The sequence below is a fragment of the Balaenoptera acutorostrata genome, chromosome 6 (assembly GCF_949987535.1).
Source record: "Balaenoptera acutorostrata chromosome 6, mBalAcu1.1, whole genome shotgun sequence".
Classification (NCBI taxonomy): domain Eukaryota; kingdom Metazoa; phylum Chordata; class Mammalia; order Artiodactyla; family Balaenopteridae; genus Balaenoptera; species Balaenoptera acutorostrata.
In genome coordinates, this window is record NC_080069.1 from 123,522,515 (window position 1) to 123,544,478 (window position 21,964).

The following is a 21,964-nucleotide window of genomic DNA, read 5'->3' on the forward strand; positions in this document are numbered from 1 at the left end:
CGGTAGCCAGGGAGCTTGAGCCGCCTTTGGACGCGGCTGATAGAACAAAGGACTCCTAGGGGACAAACGCATGGGCCCAGAAAAGGTTCTTCTCAATCTGTATGATCAGAAGAAATCGAGGGTGGATGATCACGAAGCAGAGGGCAGCTGCCACGTAAAAGTAACTGTCCCTGCCCAGTTTCCTGGACCACTTTTTAGACCCAGAATCTGCTGAAGGATGGAACAGCCAGATCCCCGGGAAGAAGGATCCCCAACTAATTGATATGGTCATGACTCCCCCAGTTCTTCCGCCAAAGAGCCCACAGCTGTTTACTTGGTGAGCTGCTCAGTGGAGAAACGGGCAGACATTGTGGGACCAGGGTTCACGTTGTCACTGTTAACCAGGGACCCAAAGCATCATAACTGTCCCCGTTACGGTGAGAGCACATGGATGACAAGTAATGGCCCAAACAAGGCCCAGGTCTGGCTGACAGTCTATCCGCTGGATCCAAGGTTCACCCAGCCCCCAAACACATAACTGGGAGTCAGCAGAGCTCTCCTGTTGGCTCCTTGACCTGGGCAGGGAGTAAATCAGAAACCATATTGCATCCTGGGGGGAAAACACAGAGATTAGTGCCGCTCAAAGACCTAAAGGATGCAGGGATGCTGATCCCATCAGAGCCCCCATTTAATTCCACAGTTTGGCCCCTGCAAAAGCAAGACAGATCCAGGAGGGTGGCAGTGAATTCCTGCAAGCTCAACCGAGCAGTAGCCCCAGTTGCAGCTTTGGGACTGATGCGGCATCTTTTCTAGAGCAGATTAACGTGGCCTCAAGGTGACCATATGTGGCCATCCATCTGGCAAATTCTTTTCTACCCCCATCAGGAAGGAGAAGCAGAAGCAGCTCTGTTTCACACATTTACAGTTCTGACCCAGGGCTAGGGTGACTCTCCCGCTTCCCGTCATAACACAGTACAAACGGGTCTGGACCATCCTACAGAACATGACATTGGTCCTCTACGTTGACGACATCATGTTTATCAGACCTGATGAGCAGGAAGGGGCACTGGAGGCCTTGGTAAAACATACGTATTCCAGAAGATCGGAGATTAACCCCTGTGAAGACTGGCCCCACATCAGTGAAAATCTCAGGGTCCAGTAGTCTAGGGCAGGACAAGACATCTCCTTGAAAATAAAGGGAAACTTATCATATCTCATCCCCCCAGTCGTGAAGAATTTTGGACACAACATATTCCACATCAGGGAATATTGGTCCAATACATATACTGGATTTGCCTTGAGTGGGGTCCTGAGGAGAAAGGGCTCTGCAGGAGGTCCAGGCTGTGGTGCAAGCAGCCCACCACCTGGGCTGTAATACCCAGCATCCCCTGCAGTAATAAAGGCGTCTGTGGTAGGGAAAGATAGACTGTGGAGTTTCTGGCAAACTTTAAGAAAATGATAACGTAGACCCCTAGTATTCTAGAGGAAGGCCATATCACCTAAAATAAATAGACGTTATTTGAGAAAAGCTCCTGGTGTGCTATCAGGCCCTACTAGAGATGACCCTTTGACCACAGGACATCAAGTGACCCACACAGCCAGAGCCGAACATTATAACATGAGGCCTCTCAACTCCGTTAAGTTACGGGGTCAGGAGGGCCCAGCAGCAATCCAGGGCTAGAGGGACGGAAAGCTCATCAGCAGGTGACCCAATCTCCCAGCATCCAAGACTCTTAGCTCACAGCTACGGCTGCACCGTGTACCCTTAGGATGAAGACGGAGAGGAGCAAAATGGCAAAACTTGACTCTGAGCTGGGTCAGCTTGGTCTGGGGGTGCGAGCTGAAAATGGGATCTGATTCAGGGTAGCCCTGAAAAGTTGCTGTGAAGGAAAATCCTCCCAGAGGGCTTCAGGCAGTACATGTAAGGTGGTCACCCAATTTGTTTGGCAGGCAGAGTGGCCCTAAGTAAGAATAAATACTGACTCGTGGGCAGTGCACTTGGCTTGGCCGGTTGGTCAGGAGCCTGGATGGAAAAGACTTTAAGATCGGGGATGAGGAGGCCTGGAGAAGACACGCGTGGTTGGATCAATGGAGGAGACATAACATGTGAAGGTCTCTGGATCACCTGTTAATGCACACTACGGGGCGCCCACGCTGGGAGGGGCACGAAACAACCGGGTGAGAGATAGAACGTCTTTGCCACCTGCCATGGGCCAGCCTCTGGCATTGGTCAGGTGGGTGGGCTCTGTCCCCACTGTATCCCTCAGCCTCCATGAAAGCCAGCAGGCCTCCAAGAGCCTCTTGACATCACCTGATTTCAGTGATAATTCCTCTGCATTTTCAGATCTGGGGCACCAAGCGGCAATGCCATTCATTTCTAGACAGTAGCCACGGGAAAAGTCCCGGCACGCTGGCCATAACAAGCCAAACTCTCTTGCCCTCTACTCGTGCCCCATGCACTCCCCCCACAGAAGCCATGAGCATCCTGGGTGCAGCATCAGGGGGACGGCCATGACAAGCACTGCCACGGTCCCTCAGCATCGAGGACCTGGCGGGAATGCCACAGTGTCATGGGGCTGAGGGTAGGGAACTCCATGGGGGGCTTGAACCCCCAACTGTGGAGTGTGGAGTGGGTCCTGCATCCCTGTACCCCATCCAGCCTTCTGTCCTCATCTCCCCACACAGTTCCTGATGCCCTGCACAGAACCTCCTGCTGTGCACGTCCTCCAGGGGTGCTAACAGAGGGAAGGAAGGAAGGAAGGAAGGGAGGGAGGGAGGGAGGGAGGGAGGAAGGAGGGAGGGAGGGAGGGAGGGGGGAGAGAGGAGGGAGGGAAGAGAGGAGGGAGGGGAGGGAGGAGGGAGGGGAGGGAGGAGAGGGAGAGGAGGGTCACACAAGTGAGAGGGTGAGCAAGCCGGTGCTTGGGTGAGCAAGTGAACAGGTAAATGAATTAATGAGTAAATGGGAGACTAGTGAAGGAATGAAAATCTGAGTGAGGGCTGGGATGAAGGAGTGACTCAGTGAGTGAACGAGGGGCTGAAGGAATGAGGCCCACCCCGAGCTGCGCGGAGTTGCTGGCCCGGAGGCCCCCGCCTGCTGCCGGCTTCTGGGGAAGCCCCGGCGCCACGGCCCACTCACCATGACGTTCAGGCCCTGGTTGGTGGGCCCCTGCGCCACGATGTACTCGATCCCCGTCTCGTACACGTCCATGGGCCGCCGGTACTTGACCACGGTGCCGGCGATGTTGAAGTTCTTGGGGCTGTCCACCTTGAAGTTGCCATTGAAGAAGTAGTAGCCGGCTTCATCTGCAAGAGCTGAAAGGGCACAGCTGCCTGGTCACCTGAGCCGGAGCGGCCGGAGCGGGGATGGAGGGGCAGGGAGGGGCAGGACCTCACGCTCGGGGCCTCTGGCCGGCCTGTGGATCCCCGTGACCCTCCCCAAACACCCAAAGACAGGAGACTCCACGTCATGGGAGTGGGACGCTCTGTTTGCGCACGGCATGTGGCCCTGGCCAGGGAGACGTGGGTCCTCCTTCCTATCAGCCTACAATAAACAAGGGCTTGTCTGGACCACTGAAGATGGCTGGCCCAGGGCCCACATGGTCCTGCCGTTCCGGCCGCCTCCGAAGGGGCTGGGGCTGAGAGGTGATAAAACGTAGGGACCAAGCGGCCAGGTCGAGACACACGCTGGACAGCAGGTGTCCGCCAGGTTGGGGCCGGGCCACCCTGCCTGGCTCTGCTGCAGACTTCCCCATGTGAGCCGGGGTGAGTTGGCACCCCCAGCTTCCCCTCCCCCGACATGGGGAGGGGACCGCAGTGCCCCGCCAGGGCCCACGCTGAGCGACCCTGCAGCCCTGGCCCAGCGGCCCCAGCGGGCCCTACCTGACCACCCCAAGCTGACCAGTTCCGTGCTCTCGCTGGGAGCGTGACATTCTGCCGCCCAGACCGGGGGACCCGGCTGACCTCTTGCCGGATCGGCCCATTCTCCCCGGTATGGCTCCCAGTCAGCCCCTCTCTGAGGCAGGGTGCCGGTGGACACGTGGAACCAAGGGCTTCAGAGAGACATCCACTCCCAGAACTGGAGCGAGATGACGCCCAGACAGCGGGAACGCACATGCAGCCCCCCGCAATGGGCTGGGACATCCGTCCAGAGCCGGGGCGGCTGGCCCTCCCTGGGGGCCCCGGGGCCGGGGGGCAGGGCTCCACCTCGGGGACAGTGTGTCTTCCAGAGGGTTTCTTTAGAGCCCGTTCCAGGAACTGGCCCGAAGGTGGGGAAGAGTTCAGCTTCCAAAGCTCCTGATGCAACTCCGAGCAGAGGAGACGGGCGGTTAATTTATTATCAGGCAGATGCAGCAAGCAGGACGCGTCTGCTGGAAAAACACCCTCCGTGTGGCAACGTCGAAAACTAACGGGGATAAGAGCCGGAGCTGGGCGAGGGGGACACGTAGGGGCTGGGTTTGTGCACAGGGTTAAATCCCCGGCCCGCGTCCAAAACCTGTTTCCTGACAGTAATGACCTTCCTTCCTGCGGCTTTCCCAGTGCTCTGAGGCCGCCCTTGGTATTTCCACGCGTCTGTTTCAAGAACGATGGCTTTGCAGCCAGCTCTGGGAACACGGTGTTTCCTGGCCTCACCACCCTCCCAGCGGGCCACAGAGCAACCGGCCTGGCAGAGGCCTGGCCCCCGTGCTCGGGCCGCAGGGGCTGGGGCCTGGAGTGTGCAGACCTGCCGGCTGGGGGCTGGAGCTCAGGGCCCCAGGCACTGGGGCCCCGGGGCCTGAAGGGCTGAGAGCCTGTGCTGGGTTCAACCTTGAGGACCTTTAGCAAAGACCCACTGTCCACCCCAGCGTCCCCTTAGAAGGGTGGTCGCGCCCCACCAGCCCTGGGCCCCGAGAAGCCACCCTGAGAGGGAGGGAGGTGAGCCCTGCCCGGGTCCCCCACCTGCCCTGCACAGATCGGCTCACAGATGTCAGTACCTGCCCTCCTCGGCCAGAAGGGGTTCCCCTGTGGATGCAGACAATGTGCATTGCCCCGCCAACTTCCCAATACACAGGGAGCCCTTCCAGAAATTGTCACCAACATGGGGCCTCACCGCCTCAGCCACCGTGCAAATGACGCCAGAATTCTCAAGTCAAGGACCCCTACTGAATCCAGTTTCCCACCAGAGACAGCCCAGTGGCCAAAGCATCAACTAGAGGGCCCCATATGGGAGTTTGAACCCCACCCCTGCTTCTCGTCACCCTTGGCCTCAGACTGGCCACCTACTCCTTCTCGCTCTGCCTCAACCTTCTCAGCCCCAGAGTCTCACTCCTCAGACCTGGGGGGGCAGCGGGGGGAGCAGAGAGGCCGCCGCCAGCGCCTCCAGCTTTTGCCTGTGCCTGGCCCTCCAGGGACAGGGAACTCACTACCTGAGTCATGACCCCCGCCATTATTAAGCAACTCTGAGTGCAAGACCTCTGCACACATGGGGGTGAGGTCAGCTTCCCTATGACCCCCCCCCCGCCCGCCACATGCTACACACATGCACCCAGGTCAAGCTCTGGCTTCTGGGGCCATCCCTCTCCTGCAAGAAGGGACCCAAGGTCAAGTGTCCCCTGTCCACACATAACCCACACATTTCACCCCATGCAAAGCCATAAGCCCCTGTGAAGCCACCCAGGCCCCACATACACACCTAGGACGTCCGCAGACTTCTTCCGCTCCACGATCTGGATGTCTCGGGCACCGGCCGGGATGTGGGTCACCAGAGAGTAACCTGGGGGAGACGGAACGACGGTGAGCAGCAGGTCGTCTGTGGCCACCGCCTCTCGATTGGAAAGGCGACTCTGGACTGCAGTCACCACCGTCCTGCACTCCCGGTGTGCGAGGGGCAGTGTCTAAGGGCAGCCCCTCCCCCCTGCCAGAGCTGGGCACCTGGGGCCCGAGAGGCAAGTGCAAGAGCTGCCGGAACACGCCCTGCCACGGGAGAGCTGACCCGCCGCTCCGGCACGGCCCCAGCATTCCCCGGTTCCGAGACACTTTCCTACCGAGGCTGTGGGTGACGCTCCCTGGTACCTGCCCTGTTCCTCCCGAGGTACACCACAGGCCACGGGGACCGTACATCTGCTGGAGTCAACATACTTGGGTCCTGCTCTGCCACTATCACCAAGGTGACCCTGAGCAGGCTGCTGGAGCACTTGGGCCTCAGTTTTCTCGCCTGTACCGGGATGACGGCCCCCATTCCAGATGACGGAGGAGATTCTGGGTAGCACAGAGCCTGGCCCCGAGGGCGTCGTCACTGGTGCTATTTTAGAAACCCACGTTGTCGTACCATCACGTTGATATTAAAGGCTTGCTACATTCAAAGGTGTAAATGAGAAAGTACGAGGCCCCAGCTCAGGGCCTGTCATCAAAGGCCCCAGTCAGGTGGGGCGGCAGACACGGAGACCCTCACAGAGCCCCCAACAAAGGGACCAAGAGTCTTGGGGGGCGGAGGTCTGACGAAGGGACCGTGCTTCCAGCAGGTGGTAGAGGGTTTGCTGGGAGAAGGAGGCGAGATTTTTTTAAAGCCCTCAGAATGAAAAGCCTTCCGGGAGAAGATGGCGAGGGGGTTCTCGAATCAGGTTTGTTGGGGCCGATGCTCAAGTCACCCATAGGGGCAGCACATGGGCCCGCCTGCCGGGTGAGCTGCTCCTGCCGGCCGCCCCCCTTTACAGCCCCCTGAAGACCCTGAGCTGGTCCTTCCGGCCAGCGGGGTGCACCTAAATGCTTAACCACTGGCTCTCTTGGCAGGAGGGCAGGAGCAGCTGTGACCTGCAGTATCGGCCGATTTCCGGAGTACAAGCGCTTCCACCCACTGTGGCCGATTTCAAGCTGCCAGCTTGTGTCGCTGGGCGCAGAGTCGGGAAAAGGGACACAGTCGTTTACCTGCTGCCCTAGTATTTCCAGCTGACAGACACAATAGTTATAGAGGTAAAACGATTAGGAAATGATGACTTTGTTTAAATATCATTTACTTAAATGAAGGTTTATATGTGTTAATTTTTAAATTGGCAACCAGCTCCGAGATTCTTCACCATAGCTACCACGCACACATCTACCAGGGGAGCCTGTGGGTCAGTGCTTAGGACCACAGACCCGGGAGCAGGCTGTCTGGGTTCACACCCACCTCTGCCTCTTCTGGCTATGTGACTTTAACCTAGTTTCTTAACCTCTCTGTTTCCACATCTGTAAAATGACAACAGTGGTAGTCCCTGCCCGGAGTCGAGAGCTGGAAGCGAGTTAACCGTGCTGCACTTGGCTCTGTGCGCAGAAAGCACTTGGTAGAGTTATAGGTGGGCTTGGTTAAGGGTCAGCCCCGGGCCCCCAAGCTGAGAGCTCCATGTGGGCATGAACCTTACTGCAGCGCCTGGCACCCAGGAGGCGCTCAGAAAGAGACGTACCCTCTGAACCCTGCCTCTGCCAGCTCCACATCCCAGGATCTGGTGGAAGGTCCCAAAAGCAGGTTTGTGAAAGGAAGGGAGGAAAGGCGCGATGTCTTTGCCCGTGCCCCTCCCATAGCGAGGCCTCTGAAGAAAGCGGCCTCTGCCCACTGTGCTCGCCATGCCTTATTCAGACCCCTGTCCAGCTGGGCTTCCGCTAAAGACTCCCCTCCTTTCCTTACCCTGCCCCTCCTCAGTCGGCATGTCCATCCCTGGGTCCCTCGTCCAAGCCCTAACACTAACTCTGAAATTGTCCATCCCCTCCACCTCCAGGACACGTGGGGGTCCCGACGGCCAGGTCCTTGGGGGCTCTCAAGGGGTTGGTTCTAGCCCAGACGCGCCTGGCCTCACTGGGGGACCTCGAGCCGGCAGTTCCCGCCCTGGGCCTCAGTTTCCCCATCTGTTAAATGGGTTTCAAGCTGCCCTACCTTTCCCAGTCTGGAGGCTGTGATAACCCAGTTTAATCCCACAAGCATTAACTGAGACCCAGGAATGTATTCAGTTCAAGACTGAGTATTATAAGCAACATCCTTCCAAAAGTGCAAAGTCCTATCGCATGCACAGACCCCCCTGCCCGTCCCTCCCCCAACCCCCAGGAGGGCTGGACCAGAGCTGCATGCAAACATGAAGCCAAATGGGCACAGCCGTGAAAACTGACAAGCCGCTGCCTGGGGAAGAAAGGGGCTGGCTCTGTGCTGCGGTCGGCCCGCAGCTGGCGGGAGCCTGGGCACCCCTTCAGCCCTTGAAACTCGGGTTTGAGAGCTTAGGCCCCAGAATCTGTGTGCCCAGACATCAATCTCATATCAGCGGTGAGGACGGAACGCGTGCCTCAGTTTCCCCCTTTTAAGAATGGTATTAACATCTCCCTGGAGGCTGCGCTTAGGTCAAATGGGGTCCCCAAGCCCCGTGAGCACTGCGGCACCTGGTATCCAGCAGGTGCTCAACCCAGAGCTGCTCCTCTTCCTATAGCCCATGGGGGCCTTACAGAGCCACTGGCCAGCCCTGCTGGGCCTGGGTGGAGGATCGGGGGGGCCCAGGAGGGGAAGGACCCTGCGCAGTCACTTAGCAGCCGGCGGCAGGATCCCACGGGCCCTGGACCCAGAGCAGCAGGGGCTCTTACCCAGGTGGGCGTTCCCCTTGCGGTAGTTGCCTGTCACGTGGGTGCAGCTGCTTCCGTCCCCCTGGCAGACGCCACACTTGTCCAGCGTGTGGGTGGAGAAGAGCACGCCGTCACAGCCGATGGGCTGCAGGAAGGGAGGTGGAGAGGCTGCTGGGAGGGCGCTGAGGCCCGGGCCCCGGGGCCGCCACTGCCTGGGCGGACAGGCGGGCGGCCGGCGCAAGGAGACCGGTGGTACTTCTGCTACAATGTTGAACAACCTCACATTTTCCAGACACGCAGACCCCTCGCAGGTCGGCAAGCTTGCAGGACGTGCCGTCGCGGGCGGGGACCATGAGCTGCCGCTGGCCGTCCGCGGTGGTGCAGTGCAGGTCGCACGGCTTGCTGGAGATGTGTACGTAGTCATCTGAGGTGGGGGACAGGGTCTCAGGGCGGCGGGGGGGGGGGCCAGAGTCAGGGACTTCCCCTCCCCCCCGCCGAGACAGCACTTCTTTCAAGGCACAGATGGGGAAACGGAGGCCTGGAGAATGGAAAGAACTTGCCCAGGGTCTCAGTGGCAGAAACGGACCAAGATACAGGTGATCTGGCCCAGCCCAGGCTCCGGAAGTCCAGCCTCTGCCTGCCTGTGAGTGCGGGGCAGTGTCCCCTCTGCAGGAGGTCTGAGCCGACTTGATGGCCCTGGGCTGCCGGTCCTGGGGACCCTGCACTTACCCGGTGAGCGGGAGAGGCCAAGTCATTTACACGCCGCCTGAACTACTTACGACCTTCTACAAGACCCCTCCCTCTGGGCCTGTTTCCCCACCTGCCTACCCACTGGACGAGGACATTCCCTCCCACAGTCCCCAGGAGGTGGCCGTCAGGTACAGATCCTGCCAGAGAATTCCCTGCTGGGTGGCCCAGGGCCACAGTACCGGGATAGAGCGGCTTCCACTGGTGCGTCCGCCCGTTGTACACACGGGAGTTGAAGGAGATGCACTGCTCCTCGCGGAAGCTCCTCCCGTCCGGCGGACACTCCTGGGAAGCGGGAAGACAGGGCGGGAGGCTCTGGGAGGGACTCGGCCCGACAAAAGCATTTTTGTCCAGGCGGAGCAGGAAGTGGCTCTCCCCCTCGCTCTCAGTCTCTCGGGCTCTCTGGACGGAAGGAGGGAGGACCAGGCCTCCAGCACCCACGTGTGCTGGCCCTCCCCGTGCTCTGGGCTGGATCCTTTCAGCCCCACCACCCTGGCCTTCTCCCCGGCTGCACACAGAGCGGCAGGGACACCGGCCTCGGCTGTGCTCGCGCGGGGTCCCCACTCGCCCCGCATCCTCCGGCAGGGGCCCATCTGCGTGTCCGCAGCCGTAGCCACAGTGCCTGGGACACGGGCGCTGACTGCGTGGGCTTGACTTCGCAGAAGAGGAGCCCATGGGGCAGAGGGGAGGGGCCTGTGCAGGGCCCAGCTGCTCACGCCGCGGCCAGGAGCCGAACTGGGCCAGGGCTCCCTCCCGAGCTCACGTCAGGAGGGCAGCTGACCGGCGAGGCCAGCACAGAGGCCATGGCCGCTCGCCTCCCTCCAGCCCCTAGCTCCCCACACGTGCCCACACAGACACACAGACACGTGGACGCAGGGACGTGGGGACACACAGCATCATCTCTCTGCCCCGTCCCCGTCCCGGGGGTCCGGTTCAGACTGGCTTTGGCCCCATCGAGAGGTGACTGGAGGCTGAGCCAGAGTCGGCACCTCCTGCCCAGACCCGGCCACCTCGGTGCAGCACGCGACTGACAGAGAAGGTTTGGGTGCTGAGGGCGCAGAGAGCAGAGGCGGGCGCACAGGGGCGGCAGCCGGTGACTTCAGTCCCCCGGGGAGAACCGGGAGCAGGGTTCACCCTGAGCGCAGGGGCCGCGTGCGCCCGTAGACCCCAAACCTTGAGGTCGTGTTGGAGCTCCGCCAGCAGAAGCGGGTCCTTTTCCCCTCCGGTGCCTGCAGCCCGCGGTGGGCACCACAGATTTGATTTGATGCAGGAAGGGGGGTTCTGAGCCCGGGGGCCCTCACCACCCAGGCCCAGGGCAGAGTGTCCAGAGGGCCCGGGGCCACCAGGAAGCTGCCCTGAGACCTGCCAGAGAAGGAGGAGGGGGGAGGGAGGAGGGAGGAGGGGGGAGGGGGTCCCGGCTGGCGGAGACTCACCTGCACTCTGCAGAGCTGGTACCTCTTGGACGTGCCCGTGCAGGTCCGGTTCCCAGCGCCCATGACAGACGTCCTCCTGGCGGGAGGACATGGGCTGCAGCCCTGACCCTGCTTCTGCTCCTGGGCGGCATCTGGGCTGCTTCTCCACTGCCCTGCCCCCAACCTGCTCTGCCTCCTCTGACCGAGGCCTCTTCCCTCCCCACTCAAGCCCCGCTGCTCCGCCAGAGCCCTCTCATGTCACAGGTATTCAGGTAGTTTGAGGGAGTTTCTTAGCCCCTTCTTAGGGGGAGGGATGAGATCCAATTCACCTCTCTATCCCCAGCTCACAGCAGAGGGTCTTAGGACACGGAGTTAGTAATAAAATAACATTTACCACGTATGGGCCCTGTGCTGCAGTGCATACACACACACTGCCTCTTGTATTCTCAGAAATGTCAGGTGGGCTCGAGCATAATCTCCACTCCACAGACGAGGAAACTGATGCTCAGAGAGGTTAAGTGACTTGCCCAAGGTCACACAGCTAGGAAGTGGCCGAGACAAGATTTGAACCCAGGTCTGGCCAACAGTAACCACTGCACCTTATACTTTCCCCATGTTTATTCAACTCAGGTCTTCAGAAGAGAAGCCCAGGGTGGGCCTGACCCCTCATTGAAAGAGCCCTAGAAATGGAGCAGGATGAACCCCAGGACACTGTTGCCTGGGACCCAACAGAAGCCACGTCCCCAACAGAGGCCAGTGAAAAGACTGACTTGCTCACCTGGCCTGTGCAGCCTCAAACTGAAGACCCCTCCCAGCCCGAGACCCCCCACCCCCACCCCTCAGCCTCTGCCCACCTCCCAGGCCTCCCTTTCCCGTGCAGGCGGCCCCACTTTCACGCCAGCCCCTCAGGGCCACGCGCTCAAGCCCCGCACCTCTGCTGCAGGCAGTGCCGCTCCTGGGACGTCACCCCAGCCCCGCAGCTGCGGGAACACGCCGTCCACTTGGTCCACTCTCCCCACCAGTAGGCGGTGGCATCGGTGCCCGCCTCCAGGCTGTTGGATGTTGGGCTGTTGTCCTGGGTGAGAGGCCCCACGACAGTTAGAAGGAGGCTGGAGCACCTGGCCGGACGGGCCTGCCGTCCCCGTGCCCTGGACAGGAGGACATAGCCCCCTGGGTGGGTTGCTCGAAGCCTGGGCTCAGGTCTCCAGGGCGGTCTCGGGGGGACCTCCCAGGGAGCTGTGGGCCTCAGGTCCTGCCCAATCTGGGGATCTGGAACATCCTGGGAGCTTGGCAGGATCCTGAGGCTGAACCTAACCATCCTTTCTTTCCCCCCGAGCAGCCTGGGGCCCGGCCTGGGTTCTGCAGGACCCAAACCCGCTCGTCTACACGCCACACTCCGGGGCTTCTCTCAGAAAGTGAGCGCTCAGCCCCTGTCCTGCCGAATCAGCAAGGACTCTGGAGTGGCCGGAGCCCCGCACTCAGGGGCTGGTCTGACTGGCTTGTAAGGCACGTTCCTGGGAGCGGGAGGGGATCTGGGAAGGCACTCCAGGACCCCCGGACCCTTGCCCCACGTCTGCCGCCCAGCCCTCAGCGTCAGCCCACCTGGGCGAAGGATTGTGCTCCCCACTCACCATGGCCCCTGTGGACGACGCACCCCCAGCCACAAGTGCCAGAGCCAGCAGGGACCAGGCCCAGCGCGAAGGCTGCCATCTGCCATCCATCCTAGGAAGCAAGGGCACAGTCACGGCCAGGCCGGGTCCAGCTCCTCTTCCAGCTGGCTGGAGTCCGCTTCGGGGAAAAGCTCCCGGAGCCCACCCAGTGCTGAGGCCTGAGGTTAGCTGGGATTGGTTGCTAGTGGCGGTCTGGTGGCCCTGTTGGGAGGACTCGATGAAGGATTAGAGATGCCTGCACGGGCTTGAGACACTAGGGTGGTGGTGTGCATGCTAAGCCTGCACCACCTCATCTGAGGGCATCTGGGGACATGGGCCACGCTTTGCCTCTGAATAACTGAGCAGCCTGGAGAATGCCTGGAGAGAAACCCAGGGACACCTATAGGCCCAGGCTGCATCCATTGGATGAAGGAGCTGAGGATCGATCCATTACCTTGGCCGGTAGACCCGACCCAAGCAAGAGCACCTTGGGATTTTTATCTGTTCGGCACTTGCTGGCCACATGGGAGAACGATCCTTCCCGTCGGCTACATGGAGCGGCTGGAGGGGTCCATGGATGCCACAGACTCTGCCAGGCCCTCTCCCTCCCTGGACACAGCTTCCCCCTGCCCTGAGGGACCCGACGCCAGGCAGAGCCCAGGCATCTCTGCCGCCTCCTTCCCAAGAGAAGACACACAGCTTGTGCCTCTGGAGTGTTGGAGTGAGGGTGGCCGAGGACCACGGGGCTGTCTCCCAAGAAGTCAGCACCCTCAGCCCAAAACACGCCTGGACCTCCCTGCCAGGGATCAAATCAAGGGGAGCCTGCAGCCTCCTGGGCCCTCAGCCTCCCCTATCTGTCCCTGAGAGGGAGGAGCGGGGCCTATAGTGGCCTCTGTCCAGGGTTTGTCTCAGGTCCTGAGTGTCACTTGCCAGAGGGTTGGAGGAGTTTCCGAAGCCATCAAGCCCATCCCCCTAGAGCCTGGAACCAGAGAGGGGAGCCAACTCACCCAAAGCAACACAGCCAGGTGGCCGACCAGCCCCCAGACCCCAGAGCAAACTCAGGGACTAATTCCAGGGAAAGAAGGCATGAAAGTCCCCCCTCCCCCACGCCTGCCAGCCCTGAAACCAACTTCACATCTGCCCCCTTCTCTCCTCCTTCAAACCCTCGTTTCCTCACAGCTCAAGCACCTGCAAATTTTCAGGAGTTACGCCAATGACACCCTCACACCCCAAGAATGTCTCTGCCCTCTCTCTGCCCCAGACGAGGCAGCAGCACACCCCGGAGCCTGAAGCCGGAGCCCTTGAGATCCAGCCTGCCACCGCTCCAGCCGGCTGCCGCCCCTCCCCCGCAGGCCTCCATCTGCACCCCCCAGCCTCCTGCAGGCACAGAGGCCCCTCGGCGTCCCATTGGCCAGTCTGTGCCCCGGCTCCTGCCTGCAGGCTGAAGACAGGTGCTGAGCCGGCTGCACACTTGGTTTTCATTAAGGCTCCCAGACACTGCTGGCTGCAGGCCAGGCCCGGCTCACGCGGGATCCATCCCTCCCTGGGGTCCAAAAACAGCCACCGGCCAGCGGGAGAGACTTGCCGTGCAAACAAGGGCTTCAGGCGCGGTAGGCTAGGAGCTGAGGGGCCCCCGTCGCCCGCGCTCGGGAGGGTCTGGACCCCTCCCCACCAGCCCTGCTCCTGTTACATAACGGCTCCCCGAGGGGCCCGGGGATGCCATGCATGCACTTGGGGCTGCATCTCGTGCCCTGGCAGGGCTGCGGTGGGAAGCGAGACGGTGGGGAGGAGGCCTACCTGGCCGGGGGTCAGCAGGTTGTCCTCGGAAGAAAGGGGCCGAGCCTCTGCTGCGGGCAGGCGGCGCCAGGTGCGCGGTGCGGGGGGAACCTCGGGGCGCAGAGGGCTGCGGGCTGGGCCTCTCTCCCTTCCTTCTCCTCCCCCTCGCCGCCTCCCTCCTCCACTTCAAAGAGCACCCACAAGAGGGGGTTCCCGGGAGGCGCGCAGCCCAGCGGCAGCTCCGCGGCGCGGCGGCCTTTATAGCTGTCAGGCAGACAGGGAGGAACTCACACTTCCCACCAGGCTGCCCCCCCTCCCGCCGCCCGCCGGCCGGCCTGGCGCACACTTTAACCCGCTCCGCGCCTCTGGAGCCCGGCCAGGCCGGCCCAGCTGCCTGCTGACTGCAGCCGCGGCCACGAGCAGGGAGGCCGCCTTCCCGGGTCCAGGACGCGGGACTGCGTGTCCGGGTGTCCAGACGGAATGCCCACTGGCCCGGGGTCACAGGGGAGGTTGGCGGCAGCAAAGCCGAGCCCCAGGCTTGGTCCGATGGATTTCTGCTTCCAGAGGGGGCCCAGTCTCTGCCACTCCCCAGAACGGAGTCTGGGGTGTAAGAGGCATCCAATCCGAAAGCTCCGTTTTACGGACAGAGAGACTGAGGTCGAGAGGGGACACCATGCTCTGAGGTCACCCAGCCAGCCTTGGAGAGATTCTCCTGAGAAACGGAGGCCTGAGCAGGCGGAGGGACTGAGGGAGACTCAGCAAGGCTCAGCCGAGGGTTCCGGGGAAGGGACAGAAGTGCCCACGGCCTGCGGACCAGACGGCTAGGATGGCCAGAGCCAGTGGTGGGGGGAGGTGCGCGGAACTCTGCAGATGTTCAGCACCAGCTTGGCAGGGCACAGCGGCCTGGCTGGGCGTGGGCCAGCTGGGCAGCCCCTGGCAGGCCGGCGTGGGGCTCCAGCCTGTGTTCCTGCTGAGTCAGAGCGTGGAGCAGAGCACGGAGCCGGCGGCACGCACTCCGGCCCCCGGGCACCCGGGGGGACCCCAGACATTGCAAGTTGCCCCGGAAACAACGCCAGGCACCCGCCCCGCACACCAGGCTCCTTGGAGCCCACCCTCCCCGCACCTCCACACGGTGGGGGTGGAAGTGGGGCGGCCCTGAGCCATTTCATCCATCCCCCTGCCTCTGTGCTGCAGATGGCTCCCAGTGGCGCCTGGAAAGCCCTCCCCTCCCTGCACCCTCCCTGCCGGAAGGAACTGTGGCGAGCTCCTCCAGTTGCCTCCCTGGGCGACTGAGAATCATTCCACCCCTGGGAAGATTCTGCCACCAACAGGAATGGTCCGGGAGGAGAGCAACCAGAGATGATCCTGAAACCAACAACGCCTGCTGCCCTGCATCGAGTTCTTCCTCTGTGCTGAGAGCTAGGAGGTCAGCATCTTTGCTCTCCCCATTTTACAGATGGAGGAACTAAGGCTCCGAGACTGCTGGGTGGTGCCCGGGGTCGCACGTCTGGTGAGCGGCTCATCAGGGACCCCAGCGTCCTTACTGAGCACATCCTCTCCATCTGGCAGGTTCTTGTATCACGTTCATCCTCCCCAGGCCCTCTGGGAGGCAGGTCTCATCCATCTCATTTTCCCCCTGGGGCCCCTGAGTTGTTCGGTGGAACCAAGACTCAAACCCAGGTCCACGCTGCCCCCTGGGGTCAGCATGCTGAAGCGCAGACACGATGGAACCCGTCACGCGGCACTGGTGCACGTGCACACACGCATGCACGCACACACACAACCTCACAGGCACACACACGGGCACACGCTAATGCACACACAGGCACACACACTCACCGACCCCTCACAGACACGCTGCTGATCACTCGCACTCTGGGTCCTCTGCCCCCACCCCCGCCCCTCCCGCCGAGTGCCAGGGCTCTGCATCCCCGGGCACACTCCCGAGCTCTCCCGGCATTGCTGGGTCCACGTCCAGCCAGCACCAAGGTGACTAACGGTTTCCCTTGGGAGGGACCCTACAGCCAGCTGACGCAAACACGCCAGCGCCTTCTCTTAGCTCAGCGGGGCAGTGCCTGGGAGGCGGGCTGCCACCCCCAGCTCTGGGACCTCTAGCAGGTGTGTGGCCTGGGCGGGCCACACGTCCACCCCCACCCCACCCTCTACCTCCAGAAGCCGGCCAGGGCTCCCCCACCCCGAGGGACTCCAGCAAGCCCCCAGACTCCAGACCCACAGGGAGCTGTGACCACTGGTTGGTCCACTGGTGGTCTGGGGGTTTCGGAGGGAGACATCAGGGGTCAGGGAAGGCCCCAGGGCCCCTGAAGACCCTAGGAATTGCGGGGGGTGGTTGGTGATAAAGAATCAAGCACAGACAGGAGGTGCCTCTGAAGGCCTCGTCAAGTGCCAAGCGCAGAGCCACTGTCAGTTCTGGAGAACTGGTCAGGCTGGGCCTCCTGGCGGGGCCTTAGATGCCCTCGGGACCCACCTCACGGGGTCGCAGCCAGGCCTGGATGGCAGAACCCAGAGTATCTAAGAAGGCTCTAACCAGCAGCACAGTGGGTGACCGGAAGAGCAGCCCAGGCTCAGAAGAGGCCATGCCTGGGGTCCACGCTCTGCCGTCACCGTGTTGAAGGTTTAATCGTGTTATTTTAGAATTCGTGTTCTCGGAGCGACACTGGATGGGGTGATGGAGTGATGGAGAGACAGAGCTTCTGCTGGGGGACCTCCTACCCCCTGAGAGGGCACCTCTCAGGACTGCCCTCTGCCCTCTGGGGAGCCAGGATCAGACGGAGTCTCCGGTGGGGTCCCAGGCACTCACTCCACGAGCTCCCCATGCCCAAAGGAGCAGGACATTAACAGCAAATAAAAACATTCCTATTGTTTGGGAGAGGCAGTCTGGAGGAATGAGAAAGTTTTGTCCTGCTTGGTGAACAAGGGGCTCCCCGTTTTGCACTAAGCCCCACAGGTCACCCAGCAGCCCTCGTAATTGCTGCTTCCCAGCTCTGATGATGCACGGGGCTCCCTGGAGAGTCACTGAAAGAAATGGCTCGGAGCCCCGATCTTGGTTCCCGCTGTCCCCTCTCTGGAGCCCTTCTTTCACACCCATCTGGACGTGCTTGGCCCTCCAGATGATTTCCTGAGGACACCTCCTCCAGGAAGCCCACCAGGTGGCCCAGCACTTTGATCTGGTTTCTCGCACTGAGCAGGATCTTCCCCGGCCTGTGGCTGTGACCCCACAGAGCGGGGGCTGCTCCTGGTTCACACTGTATCTTAGCACCTGCCAGGGCCCAGCATCTCTAGCCAGGTGCTCAGTGCATGGAAGGGTGGATTTGCCTGGCAGTCCTTTGCGGTGACGGTGAGGTGTCCCCGTCACTCTCTATGTGACCCTGGCTAGAGATGCTGTGGACACCTGTTTTTTCAGAAGGAGATTATCTTTCCACCAGAGCTTTCTGGATGTCTGAAGAGCTTGCAAACAGGAAATTGGGCACATTTCTGAGGGGAAGCGAGGGGAAGCGTGGGAAAACAAGGTGGAAGGGGAGGAGCCCACTTGGGGAAGGGAAGGGACAGGTGGGGGAGGGGTGCAGTGGGCCATGGGATGACCAGTTTGGGAGATCCCAGTTGTTGGACAGTCACACCGGGAGCTGGGCCCTGTCCTGTACAGCCAAGTGTCTGAAACAGAGCTCAGAAAGACAGGGACCAGAGCCAGGGCCCCTGTGAAGTGGGTCCTCAACCCTGGCACCCAGAGGCCGGCCAGCACGGCCTGGACAGTGATGACCTCTACCCTGTCCCCCAATGTCCTGCTGCCCACCCAGAGCCTGGGGCAACCCTGGGCACCTTCTGACAGCAGAGCTCTTGTACCCAACAGGGAGTGGGCCACTGAGGGACCATGTGGCCAGTTTGGAGGTGGTCGGCCAGGACTGGAAGAGGACCAGGCTCCAGAGGGAGGCCCAGCAGCCAGTCCCTCCCCGTGAGCTCCGTGGGCAGATGCTCTGGGCCTGGGCTGGCCGTTAGGGAGGACCCACCCCCACAGACCACTGGAGGTCAGCAGGCCAGAGCACAAAATAGAGTTCTCCCCCTCCCTCTTTCTCAGCACTGGCATTTTCTATTAGGCCAAGTCTTGAGGTTCAAGTGGGGGGACTTGGGGTGTTTAGAAAGAGGCTCCTTTGTCCCCAAATCTGGAGCAAGGACGGGGCCCCGGAAGGCCCTGTCAGGGCTGGGAGGTAAGCCTGCCGCTGGAGCTCCAGGGACAGACCACCGCCGGGCAAGGGGCAGTGGGGCTGGCGGAACCTGCGTCCTTGAGCTCCTGGATTTCACAGGCTGCCCAGGCGCGCAGGCCGAGCCCGGCTGTGCGGGGCTCACCTCCTGCCGGGACAGCCCCTCTGCTGCCACAGGGCCTGTCCCTATGCCCTCCGTGACACTATGAGACGGAGACGGGGTGCCCCATTTTGTGGATGAGGAGACTGAGGCTCACCGGACAGAGGGCACACCAAGGCCCCAGAGCTAGGAAGGGGCGGGGCCCTCGCCTGGCTCACCTGGCTGGTGTTCAGGGGCCCGGAGGCAGCTGGAGCTGCTCATTTTCTGTCGTTAGCTGAGGACAACACGAATGTTGTCACAGCCCCAGTTGCAGAGGCCCCGGATGGTACTCCAGTCTGGGGACCCCAAGGGAGGAATCAGGAGCATCCGTACCCAGACCCCCTCCCACCAGGGGCAGGAGGGCCTCAGTGGGTCCCTACACAGAGGGCCAAGGGCTGCTGTGCTGTGCTCTGGAGCTGTGGGTCAGGTGTTCAAAACGTGGAGGATGCAAACGCAGCAGCCGGCCCTGCTCTGCTGGGCCGGCTGAGCAGACAGACAGCTGTCCGGGAGGTGAGAGCCGTGTGGCATTCCGGGCATTTCAGCACCTCTATAAAACCGGCCTGCTCCACGCCGAGGGGCCCGGGGGAGGGGAGGGGAGGGGAGGGTGGGCGGGTCGGCTCCCACTCCCTGCTCCCCAGGCGGTGGCTGCCCCGCCAGCGGCCCCCACCCTGCCCGGGACAGGCCCTGCCAGGCCCCACTGGGACCAGCGCCACCTGCTGGGGAGAGGAGGGATGCGCCTGGGGGCCTCGGCTGGGAGCACGCGCCAGGGGCCAGTCTCCCCTCCGCTCCCGGCCTCAGTCTCCTCCTCTGTAAAATGGGCAGAGAGAGACGTCCACCCCCACTCCCCCCTGCCTCCAGCTGCTGACACAGCCCAAAGGGAGAAAGTAGGAAGAGAGCTTGGCACATTCCGGCCCTGAATGAATGTCTGTGTGTGTAAATGGTTTTCAAGACACACACAGTGCAGTGGGGCTTCGAATGGAGAGCCCCCCGCACCAGGGGTCAGGAGAGGCCCAGGGCTACAATATGAACATGGAGGCAAGCCCGGCAAGGGCATCCTGGCAGAAGGAGGGCACGCCGCCTCTGGTGTCCGCTTTGGCCCAAGCACCAGCAGGTGAGGGTGGGGTGGAGTGGGGTATCGGACGCCGGCCGGTCGGCTGGCGGGACCACCGGAGCCCGGAAGACGGGGAGGCCAGAGCACGTCTCCGCTGGCTCCCAGCCCAGCCCGATCCGGCTCCCCCTACCCTGTGCCTGGGGGGACAACACCCCCAAAGCAACCGGCCTGCTTCTTCTACTCTGCCCCACCCAGCTCCCCAGGCCAATCGCTTCCCTGGCCCCAGTGAGAACCGAGGGTCCTTTCGGTCCTGTTCAGAGCTGGACGCCTTCCCCCGAGCCGGCTGGCCTGTCTCCAGGCGGCCAGGTCTCCGACGGGAGCCTCACGCAGGCTGCACCCCGACCCCCATTCTACGCTCCGCCACCCCCGCCAAAGGGCTGCTCGAGTCCCAGCCTTTCTGCAGGGGGGTCCTCGGGCCACCCCCGCCCCCAGCCTGGCCACCTGTCTCCCTGCTTTGGGGCAGCCCCTCTCGGCCCCCTTGGTCCTGAATCATTACAACACATGTGCAGCTCCCCTCCTGCTTCCTCCATCACCTCCCCCTTCTCTTTTTCCCTTCCCCAGGCTTGCAGCCCCGGCCCTGGAGTTTACAGCTGCAAAACACACACACACACACACACACACACACACACACACACACACACACACAGAGTCGTGCACAAAACCAACTGTGGAATGTTTTCCTGCTTCTGAGTGGGGTTTACCACCCCGGAGAGTTCTCTCCTAGCACCTGATCTCTAATCCATCTCCTCACCACACGATTTCTACTCCTCCTGGAAGCCGGGGCTGGGGGCTGGGTCTGGGCAGAAGCGGGGCGCGGAGAGGTGGGCCGGGATGATCAGGGCTCCCGTGACCAGCTTGCAGGGGGTCGCCTGCCTCTTACCCAGAGCTGCACACACGGCACGATCTGGTTTTCCCATTTGGAGAGGGAACGGGGCTCCTAAGTGCCAGACTGAAATGCCCTGCAGCCCCGCCTCCCTGGACTTTCATTCATTCTTTTCACAGAGTCATTCATTCAGCCAGTGTCTGCTGACCACCCACCACGTGCCAGGCTTGGCCCCGGGTTTGGACGGTGAGCTGGCCATTGGAGCAGTGGGCATACACCCCGAGCAGCCCCGGACCAACCGCACCGCACAGAGGGCTGGAGGGCCAGACGGGAGCGAGTGGCGTGCTGGGGGCCAGCGCAGAGCACCCCAGCTTGCCAGAGCCGGGTGGGGACCCGTCCCCACAGACGTCAGAGGAGGGGGAGGTGTGTGTGCAGGGGAGGCGGGGAGGCCGGGAGGAGGGTTGGAGTCCAAGCATGCCGTGGAGGCTGGGGTGTGCTGTGGGGGACAGGGCTGGGCGGAGGTGGCCCCACGATCCCCCAGAGAACTTGGACTTCACGCTGAGGGCTGCAGGTGCCTTGGAAGGCGCTTAAGCAGAAGAATGACGTGACCACATGTACTGAATAGGACTTTTCATGGCAAACGGCAGAAATGGCCCCAGCCAACGTATGATAAAAAAAGAGAGTTCTGGGAAGGTGTGAGGGAGCTCCCAGATGGAAGGAAAGGTGGGTCAAGCGGGCCCAGGGGGCGTGGGACAAGCCGGCAGCCTCTCCCTGAGGCACTGACATGCATGGGCACCTCCTGGCCTCGCCCCCGCTGTTCCCATACTCCAGATTCCAATTCCCAGGAGAACAAAATCCGGCGTAGCCACCCAGCGACCACAGGAACAAGCCACTGGACACAACGTGGGTGAATCTCAGGGACATTCCGGGGCAGTGAAAGAAGCCAGCCCGAAAGAGTGCACACCGCATGAGTCCATTTATAGAGGCAAAGTCAAGTGCGTGGCAGAAACCTGAACAGTGGCTGCCTCCGCCGGGGACTCGAGGGATGTCCTGGAGTGACGGGGATGCAGGGGTGGTCACACAGCACTTGTCAAAACTCATCAAACTGTACATTATAAATCTGTGCATTTTGTTGTAGGCGACACCATTATATCATGATGAAAAATAAAAGGGAATAAAAGCTGTTCTTTTGCTGGCAACAAATAAACAAAAGAATTAATCAGTCAAGCAATTAATCAAGCAGTCCCTCCAGGGAGAGACAGTTGGCCTGGGTAGCTCACACACTCCCATGTTCCTTGGCCAGAGGATAACGGGGGCGGTGTAGGGGGGACCCTGCTGGGCAGTTCCCCCAGGCCTCTTCAACAAAGGAAGGTTATTTCCGGAAGGCCGAGGAATGCTAAGACGGCTAGCATCAGCCTTTCGCTGGGGACACTGGTAGAGATCGTCCAGTTCTATGTGCTTCAGGTTTGAAACTATGTAACCAAATAGAAAAGAATGTTAGTTTCATTTGTTTAGTTACCAAGGAAGCCTGTCTGGGGCAAGAGCAGGGGAGTCAGACATG

The 21,964-nt window shown here is 61.5% G+C and overlaps 1 protein-coding gene and 1 long non-coding RNA gene across 8 annotated transcripts in view; one reads left to right on the plus strand and one right to left on the minus strand.

The window, feature by feature from the left end:
• The window catches only part of ADAMTSL2 (ADAMTS like 2), a 34,552-nt gene extending 20,174 nt beyond the window's left edge, over positions 1-14,378 (minus strand). For 4 of the 7 annotated variants that reach the window (XM_057549332.1, XM_057549331.1, XM_057549329.1 and 1 more), the window contains exons 1-8: positions 14,138-14,378; positions 11,624-12,413; positions 10,713-10,788; positions 9,462-9,564; positions 8,811-8,956; positions 8,554-8,677; positions 5,648-5,728; positions 3,116-3,291 (exon numbers count right to left, since the gene is read on the minus strand). In XM_057549332.1, coding sequence (XP_057405315.1) covers positions 3,116-3,291; positions 5,648-5,728; positions 8,554-8,677; positions 8,811-8,956; positions 9,462-9,564; positions 10,713-10,788; positions 11,624-12,009 — 1,092 coding nt within the window. In that variant the 5' untranslated portion in view covers positions 12,010-12,413; positions 14,138-14,378. Of the gene's footprint in view, positions 1-3,115; positions 3,292-5,647; positions 5,729-8,553; positions 8,678-8,810; positions 8,957-9,461; positions 9,565-10,712; positions 10,789-11,623; positions 12,414-14,137 lie in introns of those variants that run through there. The other 3 variants (XM_057549334.1, XM_057549330.1, XM_057549336.1) reach the window with 3 other exon arrangements.
• Positions 13,884-16,968, plus strand: LOC130708522 (uncharacterized). The gene is made up of 3 exons (XR_009008750.1): positions 13,884-13,950; positions 15,311-15,542; positions 16,769-16,968. It is a non-coding gene; the product is annotated as an uncharacterized LOC130708522 (long non-coding RNA).
• The last annotated feature ends 4,996 nt before the right edge of the window (positions 16,969-21,964 follow it).